Consider the following 19856-nt stretch of genomic DNA (forward strand, 5'->3'; position numbering starts at 1 on the left):
AAATTATTGTTGGAATGGAAAGATAAGACAAGACGGATATACATTCAATATACTACATAAGTACTGTATTTGTTTATTATAACAATAAATCCACAAGACAGCATGAACATTAACATTCTTTCTGTGAAAGGCATCCACGGATAGAAAGACTTGTAATTCTTAAAAGATAAATGTGAGTACAAGTTATAGTAATTTTGATAGTTTGTATATTGTGACTAAATATTGCCATCTAGTGTATTTGTTGAGCTAAACTTAATGTTTGAATCGAGTATTATTTTGCATAGCTATTTTGATTGGGAATGCCAGATCTCTTTGCATTGAGCGCTTTTCATTTCGTGAACATTATTTTATTTTTGAGAGATAGGAATATTATTTTTGTTGTGCTTTCACTAAATGATACAATAGCGACTTAAATGTTCTTAACTGCCCAAATGCATGATGGGAATTTGAGCAACCATGAGTCACAGTGGTTTCTGCAAATGCTATATCTTCTCTGCATTGATTACAATACATGGTGTTAAGAAAAAGATCATCTCCAGTTCTTCCCCATGTTGCTTGCCACAATAGTTATAACAGTTGTGGAAGAGATGCCACCGCTTATTCCATTAAATCGCGCAGCTCCAATAATTACCTGCGTTACCAATTCGCCCTACTTGGTAATTGGTGGTGCTATGGACCGCCAATTCATGTTGGCTTGTTGTCTTCGGTTGGCTCGGTTCGTCCGACTTCCTCCTGAGGAAGACGGCGGCGTACATATAAACACCGAGAGGTGTTGGATTGCTTATTGTGGCTACTTTCATCAACAAAACAAAAGCATGTGGGGGACGCAGCACTTGAACCTGCGCTAACTGCGCACTTTCTCTACTCTCTCGATCCCTCTCTCGCTCGACCACTTTCTTCCTCACTGCTCAATCTGACAATGCCGGTCACATTGAAAATAACAGCGGCCCCCTTGACGGGTGCCGGTAACACCTGCGTCCACTCCACTTGCTCGTCTCTGCCCTTAGCTCTCAATATACTTCAAACGGCGCCATTGTAGTCTGTTCGCGGCAATGCTTGAATGGGTCGTTCCGCGCATGCTTTAATTGCGTTAAATATTTTAACGTGATTAATTTGAAAAATTAATTACCGCCCGGCGGCACGGTGGCTGAGTGGTTAACACGTCTGCCTCACAGTTCTGAGATCAGGGGTTCAATCCCGGGCTTCGGCCTTCCTATGTGGGGTTTGCATGTTCTCCCCGTGCCTGCGTGGGTTTCCTCCGGGAACTCCGGTTTCCTCCCACATCCCAAAAACATGCATGGTAGGCTGATTGAACACTCTAAATTGTCCGTAGGTATGAGTGTGTGCGTGAATGGTTGTATGTCTCCTTGTGCCCTGCGATTGGCTGGCAACCAGTTCAGGGTGTCCCCTGCCTACTGTCCGTAGTTAGTTGGGATAGGCTCCAGCACCCCCGCGACCCTCGTGAGGAATAAGCGGCATGGAAAATGAATGAATGAATAATTACCGCCCGTGAACGCGTTAATTTTGACAGCCCTAATATATATGAATGTATGTATGTATGTATGTATATGTATATACAGCGTATATATATATATATATATATATATATATATATATATATATATATATATATATATTTAAAAAAAAAAAATATATATATATATATATACAGTGGGGAGAACAAGTATTTGATACACTGCCAATGGGAAAACCCAGTATGTTATTTATGTATTGCCACTGTATTTATATATAGTATATATATATATATATATATATATATATATATATATATATATATATATATATATATATATATATTTTTTTTTTATATATGGCGGAAAACACTCAGGTGACTTGAAGTTCTGCTCTGAGACCCCCGATTTGGCCAAATTTCAAAATTGTCCGATATGCATGTGTGATACATCATTGGAAAGCTTAAAATCTCAATTTTCTGGGGGAAGACAAATTTTGAACAGGAGGGCATTTAAAAAAGAAAAAAAAATTAAACAGCAATACCCTATCTGCAGGTGAGCGCCCACGAGAGCAGAATTACAGACGCTATGACTTTAACGAATTATTATTGCGTACTTACCTTATTTCGATCCAAAAACTCCATGTGGCATGTGTCACTGAATGTCAAGACACAGCTGTAAATGGCCACCGCTGGATTTTTTGGGAATTTTATGGGTGAAACATGGTAATATAACAACGGTCGAAATATTAGACATCAATTAATGATTCTAGGCTAAATATGACAGACATTTTGAATAATAAATATAATAAATTACCTTCGTTTTATGGCGCGGTTCAAACAAAAGCGGTTGCACAACGTCTGTAAATGGGGGTTTCCAGAGTAAAACGGACGAATTAAGAATAGTTCAGGGGCTTAATGTGCCATGAATCTGCTATGACAGCATATAGACTTACTGTTCTGAGCAGAAACTGCTTTTTCAGTCTTGTGTTTTCTGCAACACTCAGGTGACTTGAAGTTCCGCTCCGAGACCCTCAATTTGGCGAAATTTCAAAATTGTCCTATATGCATGTGTGATACATCATTGGAAAGATTAAAATATCCATTTTCTGGGTGGAGAAAATTTTTGAACAGAAGGACATTAAATTTTTTTTCTCTTTTTAATTTAAACGTCGAAACCCAAACTCGATGTGAGAGCATGATTTAATGAGATATTATCGCGAACTTACCTTGTTTCGATCCACAAACTCCATGGAGCATGTCTCACCGAGTGTCAAGACACAGCTGTGAATGGCCACAGCTGGACTTTTATGGGTGAAACACGATAATATAACAAGGGTCGCGATGCAGAAATCGCAGACATCAAGGAGTGGAACAGTGAATAATTTTATAAAGTCCCTTTTTTAAACTAAATATTAGACATCAATTAATGATTTTAAGCTAAAAATGATGGACATTTTGAATAATAAATATAATTACTTACCTTCTTTTTATGGCTGGGTTGAAACAAAAGCGGTTGCGCGGTGTCTGTAAACGGGGGTCTCCAGGGTAAAACGGACAAATTAAAAATAGTTCGGGGGCTTAATGCGCCATGAATCTGCTATGACAGCATGTAGACATATTGTTCTATCAAAGACAACAGTTCTTTTTGCATAAAATACAGCAGTTTATTTTAAAGAGGGGTGCAAGAGCATAAACTACTTTTTCAGCCTTGTCTGTGTTTCCCGCCACGTATACATATTTTGTTCTGCTGGAGGTTTCCATGGAGAATGTAACAAGGTATTAAACTGTCCCCAACAGAATTGTATGCTAGGGTTGGTCCACGACCAGGTTTGGATTGGCTCCCAAGATTCAGTCATCTACATCATCGACACTCACAAACTGTCCTGTAACAAACAGTTAACTGAACACAGACATGAGGTGACTGGACTCGCGCTAGATGCAGGAGATCATTACAGCAGGTAGACATGTCCAGATTCTTCAATAGTATTTAATGGTATTTGGAACCTTTTGTGTTGATGTAGGAGTACTCAAGATTTTAATGTGGGAACAAAATGGTCCTTGACATTTCCAACTTTAGTTGTGATTACTTTATCAAATGACAGAAAAGTACAATTTAGACCATTTAGTAGAAATGTTATTCAGCCTATTTGGTAGACCAATAAAGTGTTAACTGTGCTTTAAATCCTGAAGTAATTTGCCAAATTTAACTGTTTTGTCCTTAAATCGGTTTCTTAATTACAATGTACTAATTTGAAAATCCATGAACGAATGAATGAATGTCATTTTGAGTCGATATTTTAATGCTCGTTCTCTGCAGTTCCGACATGTACTCGTGCAGCTCTGATGGCACAATCCTGCAGTGGGATTCGTCTAGCCTGAAGGTGAAGAGACAATTTTACGTCAACTGTACGAGTCTCTCCTCTATACAAATCCATGGCGATACACTGTGGTGCTGTAAGTGCATTTAATAATACTCTCCACACACAGTAGATAAAACCTTTCCTAATGATTTGTTGTGTCTTGTTTTATAGGTTGCGATGACAGCATTGTGGAGCTAAAAAATAGCGGGATGCCACAAAGACGGCTACAGCTGCCTGAGCACTTACGAGTTACAACAAGTAGATTCAGCAGCTTTATTGTCATCCCAGAGGTGAGTCATTCTCATCTCAAATAAAATAATAGGCAAATTATTCATCTAACTGATCTTCACAAAATGATGAATCCATTATTTTTTAATTGATGTTGTTCAAAATCAGTCATTGAAGACTATAATTAACTAGTAGAGAGTGCAATGTATTCTGTTGGCATCTTTCAACATCCAATCACAACCACTGGGCTATTCCACATAACATGACTTGAAAGGGCTTTTCTGCGTGTGTGTATTACAGCGAGGTGAGCTTTGGACAGGCTTGGCTGACTCAGGTGATCTCTATGTGTGGTTTGCTGATGGCCATAAAGCTGCTTTCAAGAAGATCTCCCTTACTGGCTCCATAGGGGTAACTTGCATGATCCGAGTCAAAGACCAGGTGAGCCTTTTTAATTATTTTGTATGACTCATTGGAACAATGACAACTGGTATTAATGGCATTCCTCTCCCCTCACCTTAGATCTGGGTGGGTTGCCATGGTAAGAGTGGTGTGGGAGGTCATAGTGACGGTCAGCTGAAAGGCCAGCTGGTCATTGTGCACCCACAGACTTTAACAGTGGCAAAGGAGCTGCAGGCCCATTCGGACAGCATCCAGACACTCTGCTCTGCCGAGGACCGCTACGTCCTGAGCGGATCTGCGCAGCGTGACGGCAAAATTGCAATCTGGAAAGTAGAGTAGGGCAATGAATGGAAAATAGAGGGGATAAATTAGAGAATGAATAACAGTGGTACAAGCCAGACATTACAGCTCTTACATGCATACTCCAATGATAAAGCAGAAAGTTGCCGAAAATGTGTTTTAGTATAATTGAATTGAAGCTGCAAAGAACAATAATTAGGTGTGATGAAGTGAAAACATTGTCATTGCTTTTGAAATTCCCACTTATTTTCCCTTCCAGATATTTTTGTAAAGTTAACTAAAAAGTACTTTACTCAGACTTACCAGATATTTCCTGTCTAATTATTTTTGAGAAATAACTGATTTGTGCATTCCTTATGGTTTACCTTAAGCATGTGCTTGTTTTTATATGTGCCAATTCATAAAGAACACAAAAAATAATGATTTGTTTTAATCTGTTGTATTTTCTGTGTGCTTGTCCAAACATATACATATTTTATTGCTGCTTTATTGTTCTGTTTATGTCTGTGGATGTTGATGGGAGGACGCAGGGCCATGGGAGGACGTACGTATTCATTTTTTGAACAAAATATCGGCACTTTCTTCCATTCGGGCAAGAGGGAGCAGTAAAACTCGCCGCTTGTATTCCGAACTGAGATATGCAACCGCACAAGAACATTGACAACCAAATATATTATTTAAATATAGGCTAGATGGCTCATCAACTCCGTCAGCCATCGATGTCATTTGCCGGCCATCTTAAGGACAGCCATTTGTGCCACATAACTTTTAAGTCAATGGAGTGATTGTAGATTGCTGAAGTTTCAACCAATTTATAAACGGATTTATCTTTCATAAACACCGGAGATGAAGGAAATACTGCATAATTTAAAACATTACATACTTACTGTTTTAAGATGGCCGCTTGTTACTTTTACCCCACGTATGTTACCTGTGACATCTAGTCCTGTATAAATGATTACTATGAACGAGGCCGACCGACTATTTGTAAAATATATTTGTGTGTATATATATTTTTATATATATATATTTTTTTTCAAATTTGAATTTTTCTACTTACTGCAAAATAATACCGTAAAAGAATACAATCAGAAAACAACACAAAACAGCATGTGGTTCTGAATGTAACGTGCGACTTCCTCTGACGTCATCTTCTTGCGACCGGTACCCGCGCCATGAATTTCCATACGAAGTAATTCCAATAAGAATATCATTTTATTCACCTCGGTGTTGCACGCTGTGTGTGATAACCAATGGTGCCATTCGTGCCGGTTGCCGCCGTCTTACAGGAGACCTGTGAGGGAGGCGAAACTGCTGATTGACGCGTTTTCCTCTCAGCCACAAGGTCAGCATTTCACATTACTTAACAGCTAAGACCACCTCTTTGCACGTCCTTTTTCTTACTTGTCAAATATGGACAGGTGTCGCTTACACACCTCCTGAAACAATTATTCAATCGATTGTTGACAAAATAATGGGTATTTGCGTTGCACAACTAGTGGTTCGTAAAGGCATGACATTACGTGATAGGCTATAGGCATTATTTTTGTAGTGGTTGATGACAAAACCAGGACCTATGTGAGACGTAGGTACAGGCAAAAGTACTCACACTCTGTACTTGTATAATGTTTTTATATTACGGATTAAACTTTTAAATAAAAAAAAATAAATAAAAGTACACATAAGAGATTAATTTTGTATTGCTTATGGTGAAATATAAACAATAGAGACAAAAACGTCTGCAACGAAGTATTTGGCGTTTGTTATTGCCTGTCACTACAGGCAGGTGTTTATATTGTTACACGTGAAGTCAATTTTATCTTCTGTTCATACTGATTCAGTGCCATTTATTTATGTAGACTCACTATGTTGTCCTATGTCATTTTAGATTATTTTTGGAATTGTACCCTAGGGTGCTGACTCGTGAGAGCCTTTTCTCTTTTTTCTGCTGTGGTCTTGCCATTGGAGCCCCATGGCCACTCGTTTCTTGGGCAGATATGTCCGCCTGCTCTGCAGGGGTTCTCCCCAGACCTCGGCTGCCTGCTTGCCTCTATCGGCCGCTGTTCTGGCTAAATTGCAGAGGGCTCAGTGTCGGCCATGGGAGCGGTCAATGTGTGAGAGACGGGTGCTGCCAAAAGACGACGTAGATTTCAACATGCCAACTCGCACTAAGCTGGATGACATGTTGGAAAAGGCTGCAGTGCCCGAGGATGTCCTTCATGCGTGGGAACAACATGGAGGAAATGGTAATCAAGCCGCACGTACTGTTTTGGCGTGGGCAAAGATGGTGCAGCGGACACAAGGGAAATTTCACTCAGAGCTTGTCAAGGACCCAAGGCTGCGGGACATGATGGATTCTATAAGTCAGCAGGTAAGGAGGTTGAGTGCCCAGATGTAAAAACTGCCAAGACAAATTGCTCATTAATCTATTTTCCAGATATCAACAGTTTGGAACGGCACTCTTGTGTCTGTCTTGCGGGCTCTTTGGGTGATCGGGGTCCTTAACACCGATCCGGTATTGGGATCCGTCCAAACAGAGGTCCTGTGGCGAATCCGCCGGTTAAGTTACAAGCAGCTAGGCTTCCTGGTGGAGTGGGGCGCTGGCAGGAAAGCACAGCAAGATATGACCATAGTGACTGCAGCCCTAAAACAACTGGAACTGCGTTGGACTGAAATCTCTGATGCCAAAACTGTCAGCGCGCTGATTTCCAAAGGACAACATGTGTCACCTGTCTTGATGGACAGACTAGAGGACAAGGTATGACAACGAGTTATAGTGACATGAAAATAGTTGAAGGATACACATCTTGCCCAAACTTTTGTATGCCACTGTGTTAATGTTAAACCATTGGTTTTGAAACACAAAGTAAACACTGAATGATTCCCACAGTACTTCCTTATTGTCTTAACAAAATCATCAACTAAATGTGCAATCCACTGCTATTTCGTGAAATCTTTTCATTTATTTCAAGAGACACAATGCCTATTAGGTGAAGAGGAAGCCTGCACGTGAAATCATTCATATGCTCTGTTTTCTCTAATAGTAGTCGCACGAATGCTTTGCATTTTGGAGACTCACTGTGTGGGACTGGATTTTTACTAAAATACTGTATTGTGAAGATGACTAATGTTATTGCAGTTTACAGAATTACTTACAGTGTGAAACTCTTATTCCTATATAAATTATTATATATATTTTATAGTACAGTACTGTCTCCAGTGACAAACATGCACACACCAAAAAGAGCTGCAATAAATTAATAATTACGCTGATGTTTTTTTTTTACACCTTCACTTTATACCATTACTATGTCTTTTACTGAAGTTTGTCAAGTGTTTAAGTGCTTGCTGCGAGGCTGGAGAAGAATAACAGCATATCCATCCATTTCTGAGATTGAGAGAGGAGATAGTCAAGGAATGCAGACTGTGTGTAAATGCTCTGCTCCACTATATTATTAATTGGACAATCTGCTATGTGAAGTCGGTGTCCTGGCGTGAACAATACAGTACTTGAAAAGAACTTTCATTCCTGTTTTTCAATCTAGGCTTTGGAGCTCGCTGAAGGCTTTTCAGCAGCAGAAATTTGCAAAGTGTGCGTGTCTTTAGCAGTGCTGGGCCGACGGTCTGTGCCCCTTCTCAGGGCTTTGTCCTACCACCTCCTCCAGAGACCCTCATCAGAATTCACCACTCCGCTGATACTGGATATGGCCTTTGCATATGGTAATGACACTTCCAATGTATGGACTTACTGGAAAGCATCACATTATTTTGAATTCTGGTACATTAAGCTTTCTTAGAAATGCTGCCTCTAAAAATGTAACAAGAAAAATAAAGGTTTACTTGCCAGCTAACACGTCATTGTTCTTTCTAGGTAAACTGAGTTTCCACCAGTCCCAAGTGTTTCAGCGAATGGCTTCCGAGTTGCTGCCCAGAGTCTCGGAACTGACCTCCACCGATGTCACCCGTTTTGCAAAGTCAATGGGCTTCCTCAAATGGGTTCACATCCTGCTTTTTGAGGCCTTTGCAGAAGTTAGTTTTTCCAACCTCACACCTGACAGAATTGAAACAGCACTTTTCAGCTAGTAAAGTTTCATGGTTGAACATAGGGGTGGGCGATATGGCCTTTAACATGTATCACGATAAATGGAGCAGATTTATCTCGATAACGATAAATGACGATAAAGTCGTCCAAGCGGACTGTTATATAATTTGAAAATCTGAATCAATGCATGAAATACAGATGAACAGTTTCTTGTTGATTTAGTTACCAGCATTCAATTTGATATATTTAACAAATGTACATGCAGTCTAGACATTAGGTTTATACAAATGAATTGTAAACAATAAGAATTTAAGTATGAGCATTTATAACAGAGTGTATGGCTTGAACAATGTACAATGCCAAAATCGATATGCCTGTGCAAACATGTCATTGTAACACAAATGACTTGCAGCTCGAACAGTACACTTCAAAAAGACAATTTATTGTTAATGGCTGCTGTGACATAATTATTCAATACAAGTGTTTACTTTATGGTTTCAGGGTCTCCCCCCCCAGTGCATTTTTTAATAAATGCACACATACATGAACCCCCAAACAGACAGACGGACAGACACACATTAAAGCTATATTGATCTTCTGCAAATGAAACACTTAAGATTTTATGATAGCAATAATGACACAGAATTAAGCACATACAGAAAAATAGCTGGGGCCATTTGTGCTTTATGCTGAATGCTTTACCATCACAAAAGCTATCAGAGAAATCACACACAGTCAGATACAAAATAACGCGACATAGTAATTGCTAGATGCAGTCCATGCCCAATCCACTCATTAAATTCAGCCGTTTCGACAAGGTTAGAGCCGCTATCCGACTCCATCACGTTCATTTGTAGCGTTGGCCGCTAGCGGCCGCTAGCGTTAGCGGCTAGCGTTAGCCTGTGGCCTGGCTACCGGTAGAAAGCACTGAAAGCACCATCTCCGGAAATTGTGAGAACAAGGGAGGACAATTGGTGAAAGCCCGTCTGGATGCCACCAAGAGTCTATTAAATGTCGGGTGAATGTTTGGCGAACCTCCCTTAAGCCACACTCCATCACGTTTTGCTTGTAGCATTAGCTGCTAGCGTTAGCTTACCGGGCTTCTGTTTGATTGGCTTCCTGATGATCACGTGACTCCCTACGTAAGTACATTCACTGCTTTCTTAAAGGGGAATGAGCATAGACGAACAACAGAGTCAAAGCGGGATGAAAAGACTATTTTCTTGTTTTATTAATTTACCGAATTTACCGACATGGTCAAAATTACGTCGGTCATCGTGAAGAATTTCGGTGACGGTAAATTTTCGGTTTACCGCCCAGCTCTAGTTGAACATGACAACATTCTCTTTGTGTCTAACTACTTATTTTTACCTTTTTGCACAGCACTACATGGAGTACTGCAAGAAGTACAGCTGTCTGCAGCTATGTAACATACTCATGACGTTTGCCAGACTGGGTTTCCAGCCTAGTAAAGGAGAAGAGTTCTATTCCAAGGTGATGATGTAGCAACTATTTGGTATCACACTACAACAAGGATGCTCTTATGAATTTGAGAAATGAATAATTTATTATGAGAAAAGTTAAGCATTTATTTTAAAATGTGCATCACTTACTGTAGGTCTAGGAGAGCTCACAAATGTGAATGATCAGCATGATGGTGCTAATGTTAATGCGAGGTGTATTTAGTCATTGTCATTGTGTAAATGACCAACACATTTTTTAATAACGCTGTTTGTATTTTTTGTGTTCAGGTTCATCCCGTGCTGGAGAATTCCCTCCCAGGCCTTGAGCCTTTCCTTCAGACGGATGTCGTATGGTCTTTGTGCGTGTTACAGCAGGCCAGGCCTCAGTATCTCATCCCGCTCCTCCAGCAGGAACACGTTGCTAAGCTGTCAGGTGAGAAACACCTCAAAAGTGAATAGCACCAAAATACAGTGTATCACAAAAGTGAGTACACCCCTCTAGGGATGGGAATCGAAATCCGATTCCAATTCGGAACCGGTTCCAAGTGTTTCGAGGCCTCGACATCACAATGAAAAAGCCTTAACGATCCCATTAACGATTCCTAAAGACCCGTATTGCGTCGTGACGTGTCTTGTTGTCCAGACGCATCAAACTAGCATGGCGCCAAGAACCACTCGCTCCAAAGTTTGACTACACTTCACCAGGAAAGAGTGTGAAAATGAAAGGTTACGACGGGTAAGCACGAGCATTGCAGCCATAAACATAACAATGACAGCACGTAGGTTCAAACGCTCGAAAGTTTGTCTTCACTTCACGAGGAAAAATTACAACAAAGCGACTTGCAGTCATTGCAAGGTGGAGATTTGCTGACTTTATTCAACCATCACTTGAAGAGTGAAACTAAGAATAGAAATGAAACAAATCAATTTCGTCCCCAATAACAAACAGGTTTGCATCAACGTAAATCAGCGATGATGAGCTGCTAATAACAGTATGGTTAGCATTCGTTCGCTAGCATTAGCACATCGTTCAAACCACTACACAACTGGATTTAAGTGTCCGATCGCGAGTGGAAACACAACAACAACAACACAAAAGATGATACATACAGGCGTTGCCTCTGTAGATATTAACATTAACAAAGAACGTTGGCTCGTAGAAGTGTTTCCCTCTCTCACTAACTCGCCCACTGACTTGGATGCGGCATTTCTTCTTTTGGTGTAAGCGCGCTCTTCTTCACGTGAGCGCGTTCTTCTTCAAGTGAGGAAGCGCAAGGGCGCCCCCACTTGAGCGTGTAAGCGCCACAAAAACTAAAAGGCATGCAATTCAATGTAATGGTAAAATAATACACGTTAACCCAGCAGTCCCCAAACTGCGGCCCGCGGCCCAAATACGGCCCGCCTCCACATTTGGTCCGGCCATTTTGAATTTTTTTTTTTTTTTCTCAATCGTGTTATTTATTTTCTGGCCTTTCCTTGAAGAATCCAGAGAGGGTTATTTGGGTATTATCTATTTAATTAATAGTGTTTTTATTATTAATTATTATTATTATTATAAAGAATCCAGAAAGGGTTATTTGATTGTGGCTTTCTGAAAAACAATAATTTTCTACATTTATGCACTTCTGCAATCGTCACACTTTTTCTGTTACAAACTGACCCCTGGCCCCTCATCAGAGAAGGCAAAAGTTATGTGGCCCTCACAAGAAAAAGTTTGGGGACCCCTGCTTTAACACATATTGCCAAAGGCAGAACAAAAACCTATCTGCCAATATATACCAATATTTTTTATTTCTATTAGATAAATGTTTCAGTAAAATGTTACACATTCTTGTGTATTTGCCACTTATTGCCACAGTTAACATTGAGGCTTTGGGCCTCTTTTGATCTCGTTGTGAGTTTGTAAGGTTGTGACTTCTGATTAAACAAACTCGATGCCAATCAAAACGTTTGTTCTTCTTTTCCCCCAAATTAGAATCGATAAGAGAATCGATAAAGAATCGAATCGTTAAGCAATATCGATAATGGAATCGGAATCGTAAAAATCCTATCAATTCCCATCCCTACACCCCTCGCATTTCTGCAGATATTTAAGTATATCTTTTCAAGGGAAAACACTGACAAAATGACACTTTGACACAATGAAAAGCAGTCTGTGTGCAGCTTATATAATAGAGTTCATTTATTTTCCCCTCAAAATATAGCCATTAATATCTAAACCCCTGGCAACAAAAGTGAGTACACCCCTTAGAAACTTTGTACAGTGGGGTAAATAAGTATTTAGACAACCACCATTTGTGCAAGTTCTCCTACTTGAAAAGATTAGAGAGGCTTGTAATTGTCAACATGGGTAAACCTTAACCATGAGAGACAGAATGTGGAAAAAAAAAAACGAAAATCACATTGTTTGATTTTTAAAGAATTTATTTCCAAATTAGAGTGGAAAATAAGTATCTGGTCACCTGCAAACAAGCAAGATTTCTGTCTGTCAAAGAGGTCTAACTTCTTCTAACGAGGTCTAACAAGGCTCCACTCGTTACCTGTATTAATGGCACCTGTTTTAACTCATTATCGGTATAAAAGACACCTGTCCACAAACTCAGTCAGTCACACTCCAAACTCCACTATGGCCAAGACCAAAGAGCTGTCGAAGGACACCAGAGACAAAATTGTAGACTTGCACCAGGCTGGGAAGACTGAATCTGAAATAGGAATAACGCTTGGTGTAAAGATATCGACTGTGGGAGCAATTATTAGAAAATGGAAGACATACAGGCCCACTGATAATCTCCCTTGATCTGGGGCTCCATGCAAGATCTCACCCCGTGGCGTCAAAATGATAACAAGAACGGTGAGCAAAAATCCCCGAACCACACGGAGGGGCCTAGTGAATGACCTCCAGAGAGCTGGGACCACAGTAACAAAGGCTACTATCAGTAACACAATGCGCCGCCAGGGACTCAAATCCTGCACTGCCAGACGTGTCCCCCTGCTGAAGAAAGTACACGTCCAGGTCCGTCTGCGGTTCGCTAGAGAGCATTTGAATGATCCAGAAGACTACTGGAAGAATGTGTTTATGGTTAGATGAAACCAAAATAGAACTTTTTGGTAGAAACACAGGTTCTCGTGTTTGGAGGAGAAAGAATACTAAATTGCATCATAAGAACACCATACCAACTGTGAAGTATGGGGGTGGAAACATCATGCTTTGGGGCTGTTTTTCTGCAAAGGGACCAGGACGACTGATCTGTGTAAACGAAAGAATGAATGAGGCCATGTATCGAGAGATTTTGAGTGCAAATCTCCTTCCATCAGCAAGGGCATTGAAGATGAGACATGGATGGGTCTTTCAGCATGACAATGATCCCAAACACATAGCCAGGGCAACAAAGGAGTGGCGTCGTAAGAAGCATTTCAAGGTTCTGGAGTGGCCTAGCCAGTCTCCAGATCTCAACCTCATAGAAAATCTGTGGAGGGAGTTGAAAGTACGTGTTGCCCAACGACAGCCCCAAAACATCACTGTTCTATACAAGCCCGTCTCATCAGACCATAGGACATGGTTCCAGTCATCCTTGTTGACATGTCTTCAGCAAATTGCGGGCTTTCTTGTGTACCGTCTTCAGAAGAGGCTTCCTCCTGGGGTGACAGCCATGCACACCAATTTGATATAGAGTGCGGCGTATGGTCTGAGCACTAACAGGCGGACACCCCCCCCCCCCCCCCCGCCTCTTCAATCTCTGCAGCAATGCTGACAGCACTCCCGGAGTGAGTCACATGAAATTTTGGAGGGAAAATGACGAGCAGTATTCAATTTGGACATTTAGAGATGTACGTCGTTTCTAAGGGGTGTACTCACCTTTGTTGCCAGGGGTTTAGATATTAATGGCTATATTTTGAGTTATTTTGAGGGGAAAATAAATTAACTCTATAAGCTGCACACAGACTACTTTTCATTTTGTCAAAGTCATTTTGTCAATGTTGTCCCATGAAAAGATATACTTAAATATCTGCAGAAATGCGATGGGTGTACTCACTTTTGTGATAGACTGTATGTGTGCCACTATTAAGTATATTTTATATGAATTTTGGCAATCCTTGCAGATGGCAGTTCACTTCGAGTAGGGAATTACAGACTAAAGCTCCTTCACCTCGCTGCCACATTGCACTTGGAGCATCCTGGATACTCTTCTTCCCACATGGACCCTCTGCCTTTCCCGGCTAGTACCTCAGTGCTCTCCCCACTGCAGAGCAGCCTGAGAGAGGCTTTGGACACTTTGGTCGAGGGAAAGGCAGAGATGCATCGTACAGGTGTCAACACTGTGTACGGATGGACTATTGGTAAGGAGGTCAAGTCATTGAATGGTTAAGTGCATTACTTTTAGAATTAAATGCTTTAAAGGCGTGCAACTGGGTGGCATCAAGTAAACTGTGTATCCCGCTCTTGTCCAAACTCATCTGACCATAATGAGATCAAGTGCTATAAAAAAAATGATGTATGACTTGTAAAAGCTATACTGTTGTCTGTAGTTGTAGATACCTTTTATTCTTGTGAACGGTATCTACAAGCTACAAATATCTGTAAGCTTTGTAAAAAGAATTTAATTTAATTTTAATTTTTTTTAATTTAAGAATTTAATGCTTCATGTTTTACAAGCGCAATGTAATGTGTTTCTTCAATTTAGAATGTGAAATGGTCGTAGATAATGACAACAGGCCCATTGACTTATCCCAGCTAAGAGCGCCTCATCTTCCGACTGGCGGTAGAAAGCAAGCACTACCTGAAGGAGCGCGGCGGTGAGTTAGGGGTGGTGTGGAAAAGCAGAAAACTGCCCACTCCTATTCCATTTGGTGTTTGCATCCATGTTCTCTTCGTAGTCTTTATTTTGTAAAGTCATTATGCTTTCTGTGTGATGTTCAGGATCGCATTTGTAGCATGGGAATTCCCCAACTTTCTCTCAAAGAGTAAAGACCTTCTGGGACGGTTCACCATGATGAAGAGACACTTGCAACTGTCTGGCTTTATCATAGTGGAAGTAAGTGTGTTTGTGATGAGCAGCTTGCTTGACCAAGATCTAAAAAAAAAAAATATTTATAAATATGCAATTGTGAAGCAATAAATTAGTATATTTTGGTAAACTTCAAAAAGTTAAACTCATAGTTCATGATTTTATTTTATATAATTATTTTAACACAAAATTCACTACCCCAAAAAATAAAAATCCTACCACATAAACCATCTACATAGTCTTTTGTTGTTGTTGTATTTCAAGGTTAGTCCTCTGAAATGCATGTGTGTGCTTAACATTACAATTGAATTATACATGCACTATTATTTGTTAACAATTTTCTAACTAATTGAGATGCCTTATTTATGGAGTTTATCTGGGTTTATGTTTATTAGTAATATGTCACATTCTCTGGTTAAAGATAGCTATTCCACATCTGGGCTTCCCTTTCCATTAGTGGTGATAGTCATGGCCGGCGCAAGCTATTTTGGTGCCCTAGGCATAAATGCTTTGTGGTGCCGCCCCCCCAGGCCCCCATCAACCAATACAAGACAAAACATTCAGGGATTATACGGTGAAATATTGTTTTGAACCATGGTACAAACATTTTCTAAATTAATTATAGTATTGTGCAGGCCCATATTAAAAACACAGATACATGAAAACTTTAATATTATCCCTTTATAGACATGGACTGATAGGGCACTATATAAACATTCTGGACATAATGTGGAAACAATGAATACGAAAGGGGAAATTACATATCTTTAAGATTGTTTTTTTTTTTCCTAATTAGTTTCACCAGTAGATGTCGCTCTTGGCCTCTGAACCTCTCGAAAATGACTACGGCTTCTTACTAATGGAAAATTTTCGGTATCAACATAGTCGTTGCATAAAACCACTACCGGTATGTCTCGTAACATTCCATTTAATTTTCATTGTGCAATGAATTTGCAAGTCACATCATTTCCACCACAGCGTTTTGGAGTGTTTGTTTTTTTGGTTGTGCACACTAATAAACCGATCATAACCCGATTTCTGGAGTTACCAGATTATTTAAGTGGTCATGTAAAGAGCATGATCCGCTATCCTTTATCTGATAAACACCGCTATTTTACATCTCTGAGCATGTGTACAAATGGAAAAACGGATGTCGCTAGAGAGGCCTTAGGGACGCCAAACTGATTCGCTTTCAGCCTATGGGCCTACTCTGCAGTTAGCAAGCTTGTGTAACGCAATCGCCACACTCGCATTTGAAGAGGTTCAGTGGGACAACTTCAAGCAAGCATGGGTTTTTGGTAGACATGGAGGAAGGCCTATGCTGAGACCAAGAGTTTTACGTCATGTCCTTGGAAAGAAATCGAACTATTGGCTTAATGTAAACCGGGTTTTTCCTGATTATCACATCACTGAAGTGCACGTAAATGCGTCAAATCTCATTATTGTCATTACCTGGTTGTTCCCAGTTATCAGATTATTGTAGTCATGTAAACGTAGCTGATAATAAATAAACAATTGTTTAAAAAGAAAAAAAAAAAAACATTCTTACCTGCAAGTGATGCGCGGGCATCATCTCGCTGCTTTTTCCTCTTCCTTTTTTCCGCCCCCGACTCTTGTTGTCTTTTCGATGACATTTCCTTTCAAGAATAAACTTCTGCCAAATTTGCGACTGAAGCATAATGGAGCAAACCACTAGGGAATTGGGGGGGGCACCAAAGGTAGACTGATGAGAGGGCCGCACAGGAGATTCTTTTTTTGTGTAAATAATGAGCCTATGTTACTTATATTTGTATTACTTGCATTTATCAGTTATAAGTTTTATTTTAAATACTACATATTGTTATTATTATAATTACTATTTTTTAGGATTTTTTACAAACTTGATATTTTTTTGGTGCCCCTTCAGGCAGAGTTGGTGCCCTACGCGCAGTGCGTGTTATGCGTATGCAGAGCGCCGTGTCTGGTGATAGTACTCCTTTACAAAATTTGTTCAAATTGTCAATATATTCCCTAACGATCCAACCCCTCATATGAAAACATGGAAACAAATATTGCTGCTGTGACTAATTAAAACAAAAGTCATAAAAAATTACAGTAGTCATGCTTTGTTAATACATGACTGTGTGAACAAGGGACTGAGGTTGAGTCATCTTTATAAAGTTCTAATCCTAATTGTCACACAAATGTAAAAAGGAGTGTCAAGTAAAACAAGCATAAATTATGTAATCATCACTTTGATAATGTGGCAGCAAATGTGCGCAGAGGGTTTTGCTGAGACTTTCCTTCATCATCATTATCGGAGTCAACTTATAGTCAATAAGTTGACATCTAAGTCCTAGCTAAAGTATCTAGAATCTAGACACTGGAGCTAGGACGTAGATGTATGACCTGACTGATCTGATTCTGTGGTTATTATAGCTCTTTTTTTAATTGCTACCAACTTATCCTTTCCATGTTAGCATCACAAAATGTTTAAATGTGCGTGTCTTTTTTTAGGTCCCTTATTACGAGTGGTTGGAGTTGAAGACGGAGCATCAAAAGTTGGCATATTTAAAGGATAAGATGGGCAAAGCTGTGGCTGAAGACATGGCCAAGTAAACTGGCTAGACTTGATAACAGTTGCAGACTCAACTTAATTACCCCCCCCCCCACCCCCCCACCCCCCACACACACACACACACACACACACACTCAGACCATGTTCATTTGCAGAACTGTGCAGCCTTGCAGAGGAGTGCTCTTGCACCAAACAAGAAATATATATATATACATATATATATTTTGACTGTTGTTCCCGTGGCAACATGTGGGGTTTTCCCTGTTTCCATAGAGATGGTGAGCGTGAGTTCTGGAGTCGGAAACCAAGCAGCGAGGACTTCAGTCGTTCTTGTTCCAAAGCTCAAAGTTTATGCATCTCTGAGAAAAAAATGAATCAATATGGAACATTTGGCTAAGGTGTGCTATATAGAAACATTCAATTGATGCTAATAATGTAATGAATGCAAGCAAGTCATCAGTAATGGAATAAAAGTTTTATTGTTAACTTTCTTTTGTGTTATTTTTTTGTAGTAGATGCAGATATTGCATTGCTTTACTTTCAGAGAGAAAGAGTGAGTCAAAGTCACATAAAAACTTAATTGACATTTCGGAAATTTTGCTTTGAGTTAACAAAAGTTGGAAGAGGCATTAGTACTGTGTCACAGGCATGGTTGTATACTGAGGGATTTCCACTTGTTTGTGGTACTGGTGACCTGATGTGAAAAAGTAATTGACCCGACTTGTTAAATCTGTATCTGTTACTAACCAAAGTTTTGGCAAAACTGACTTCAATTTCACTGGTCACACTCAAATCTGATTGTCACCACTTATGTTGAATCAACAAATCACTTAAATATAACGTCAAACAAAGCGAAATGGTTTTTCATGGCATTGTATAGTACCAGGTGAGACCATGTCCAAACTAGAGGCGTCCCGACTAGTCGATGTTGTCGACGTCATCGATGACATAAATGCGCCGACGGGCACAACGGGTTTAAAAAAAAAAAAAAAAAATACAAGCCGATAAAAATCAGAATGGCAGATGCTCGGGATGCAAGCGGTGAAAGCGGTATAAAGCCAAAAAAAAGCAGACCAGAGTGACCAAAGCCTGGAATTATTTTAAGGAAAATAAGGAGGGTGCCACTGTGTGTGGTCTTTGCAATGCTGCGCTCGCATACCACTGTAGCACGTCGGCCATGAACGACCACTTAAGCGCCGTCACCCAGGTGTAATTTCGGAAGACGACAAACAACAAGCTGGCGGATCGTAATTCCATACACTGTAACTAACGCCTTTTTTTAATTGAAGTTTTATGTGCGTCATATTAATAGGTTTTTTTCTTGTACTACACGTATTTATTACTCTGCTGCTGCTCCCGAAAGCTGTAGGTCTCGAGTCTCTTGACGTTGTATTTATTAGGATCATGGAAGCTCCCGCTTGGGGGAGGGGGGGGGGGTAAACAAACATATATATATATGTGTGTGTGTGTGTGTATTTTTTTTAATTAAAAAAATAATATATATATATAGTTATAAGTATTTGATACACTGCCAATGGGGAAAACCCATTGGCAGTGTATCAAATACTTGTTCTCCCCACTGTGTGTGTGTGTGTGTGTGTGTATATATATATATATATATATATATATATATATTAGGGCTGTCAAACGATTAAAATTTTTAATCAAGTTAATTACAGCTTAAAAATTAATTAATCGTAATTAATCGCAATTCAAACCATCTATAAAATATGCCATATTTTTCTGTAAATTATATATATATTCTGTAAAATAAATTGTTGGAATGGAAAGATAAGACACAAGATGGATATATACATTCAACATACGGTACATAAGGACTGTAGTGGGCATTTCACTCTACTGTCATTTAAATCTGTCTATGCTGTCCTCACTCCGAAGCGTCTACTTTTTCCAAAGCTAGACAGCTAGTGAACGACGCCTTAATAATCAGACTTCTTCCTTTTTCATCTGATCTATTAATAAAATGGCCTCAAACCATTTCCCTCTTTAGACCGTCGTAAAACTAC

General features: G+C 39.8%; 2 protein-coding genes across 5 annotated transcripts in view; both read left to right on the forward strand.

Moving 5' to 3' along the window:
- The window catches only part of LOC130915211 (DENN domain-containing protein 3-like), a 64432-nt gene extending 59251 nt beyond the window's left edge, over window positions 1-5181 (forward strand). Inside the window, exons 24-28 of one of the 2 annotated variants that reach the window (XM_057835077.1) lie at window positions 3272-3432; window positions 3792-3928; window positions 4006-4124; window positions 4363-4500; window positions 4582-5181. In XM_057835077.1, coding sequence (XP_057691060.1) covers window positions 3272-3432; window positions 3792-3928; window positions 4006-4124; window positions 4363-4500; window positions 4582-4800 — 774 coding nt within the window. In that variant the 3' untranslated portion in view covers window positions 4801-5181. Of the gene's footprint in view, window positions 1-3271; window positions 3433-3791; window positions 3929-4005; window positions 4125-4362; window positions 4501-4581 lie in introns of those variants that run through there. The other variant, XR_009063066.1, reaches the window with a different exon arrangement.
- Window positions 5182-5912: 731 nt separating this feature from the next.
- tbrg4 (transforming growth factor beta regulator 4) lies at window positions 5913-18329 on the forward strand. 3 transcript variants are annotated; one of them, XM_057833203.1, is made up of 12 exons: window positions 5913-6106; window positions 6674-7132; window positions 7199-7519; window positions 8307-8481; window positions 8633-8790; window positions 10187-10297; window positions 10555-10699; window positions 14368-14604; window positions 14949-15060; window positions 15185-15299; window positions 17769-17866; window positions 18103-18329. In XM_057833203.1, the coding sequence occupies exons 2-12, from the start codon at window positions 6734-6736 to the stop codon at window positions 18224-18226; spliced, it is 1995 nt and encodes a 664-aa protein (XP_057689186.1). In that variant the 5' UTR covers window positions 5913-6106; window positions 6674-6733; the 3' UTR covers window positions 18227-18329. The 3 variants fall into 3 exon arrangements, with proteins under 3 accessions (XP_057689186.1, XP_057689184.1, XP_057689187.1); XM_057833201.1 differs by having other exon boundaries at window positions 6650-7132; window positions 18103-18328; XM_057833204.1 differs by having other exon boundaries at window positions 6650-7132; window positions 17769-18250.
- Window positions 18330-19856: the final 1527 nt, after the last annotated feature.

This window comes from Corythoichthys intestinalis, chromosome 4 (assembly GCF_030265065.1).
Source record: "Corythoichthys intestinalis isolate RoL2023-P3 chromosome 4, ASM3026506v1, whole genome shotgun sequence".
NCBI classification, from domain to species: domain Eukaryota; kingdom Metazoa; phylum Chordata; class Actinopteri; order Syngnathiformes; family Syngnathidae; genus Corythoichthys; species Corythoichthys intestinalis.

Coding starts and splice junctions, on each gene's coding strand:
- tbrg4 (XM_057833203.1), top strand. CDS start 6,734: ATGGCCACTCGTTTCTTGGGCAGATATGTCCGCCTGCTCTGCAGGGGT. Junction 15,061..15,184: donor CTACCTGAAGGAGCGCGGCG/GTGAGTTAGGGG, acceptor TGTGATGTTCAG/GATCGCATTTGTAGCATGGG. Junction 15,300..17,768: donor CTGGCTTTATCATAGTGGAA/GTAAGTGTGTTT, acceptor GTCTTTTTTTAG/GTCCCTTATTACGAGTGGTT.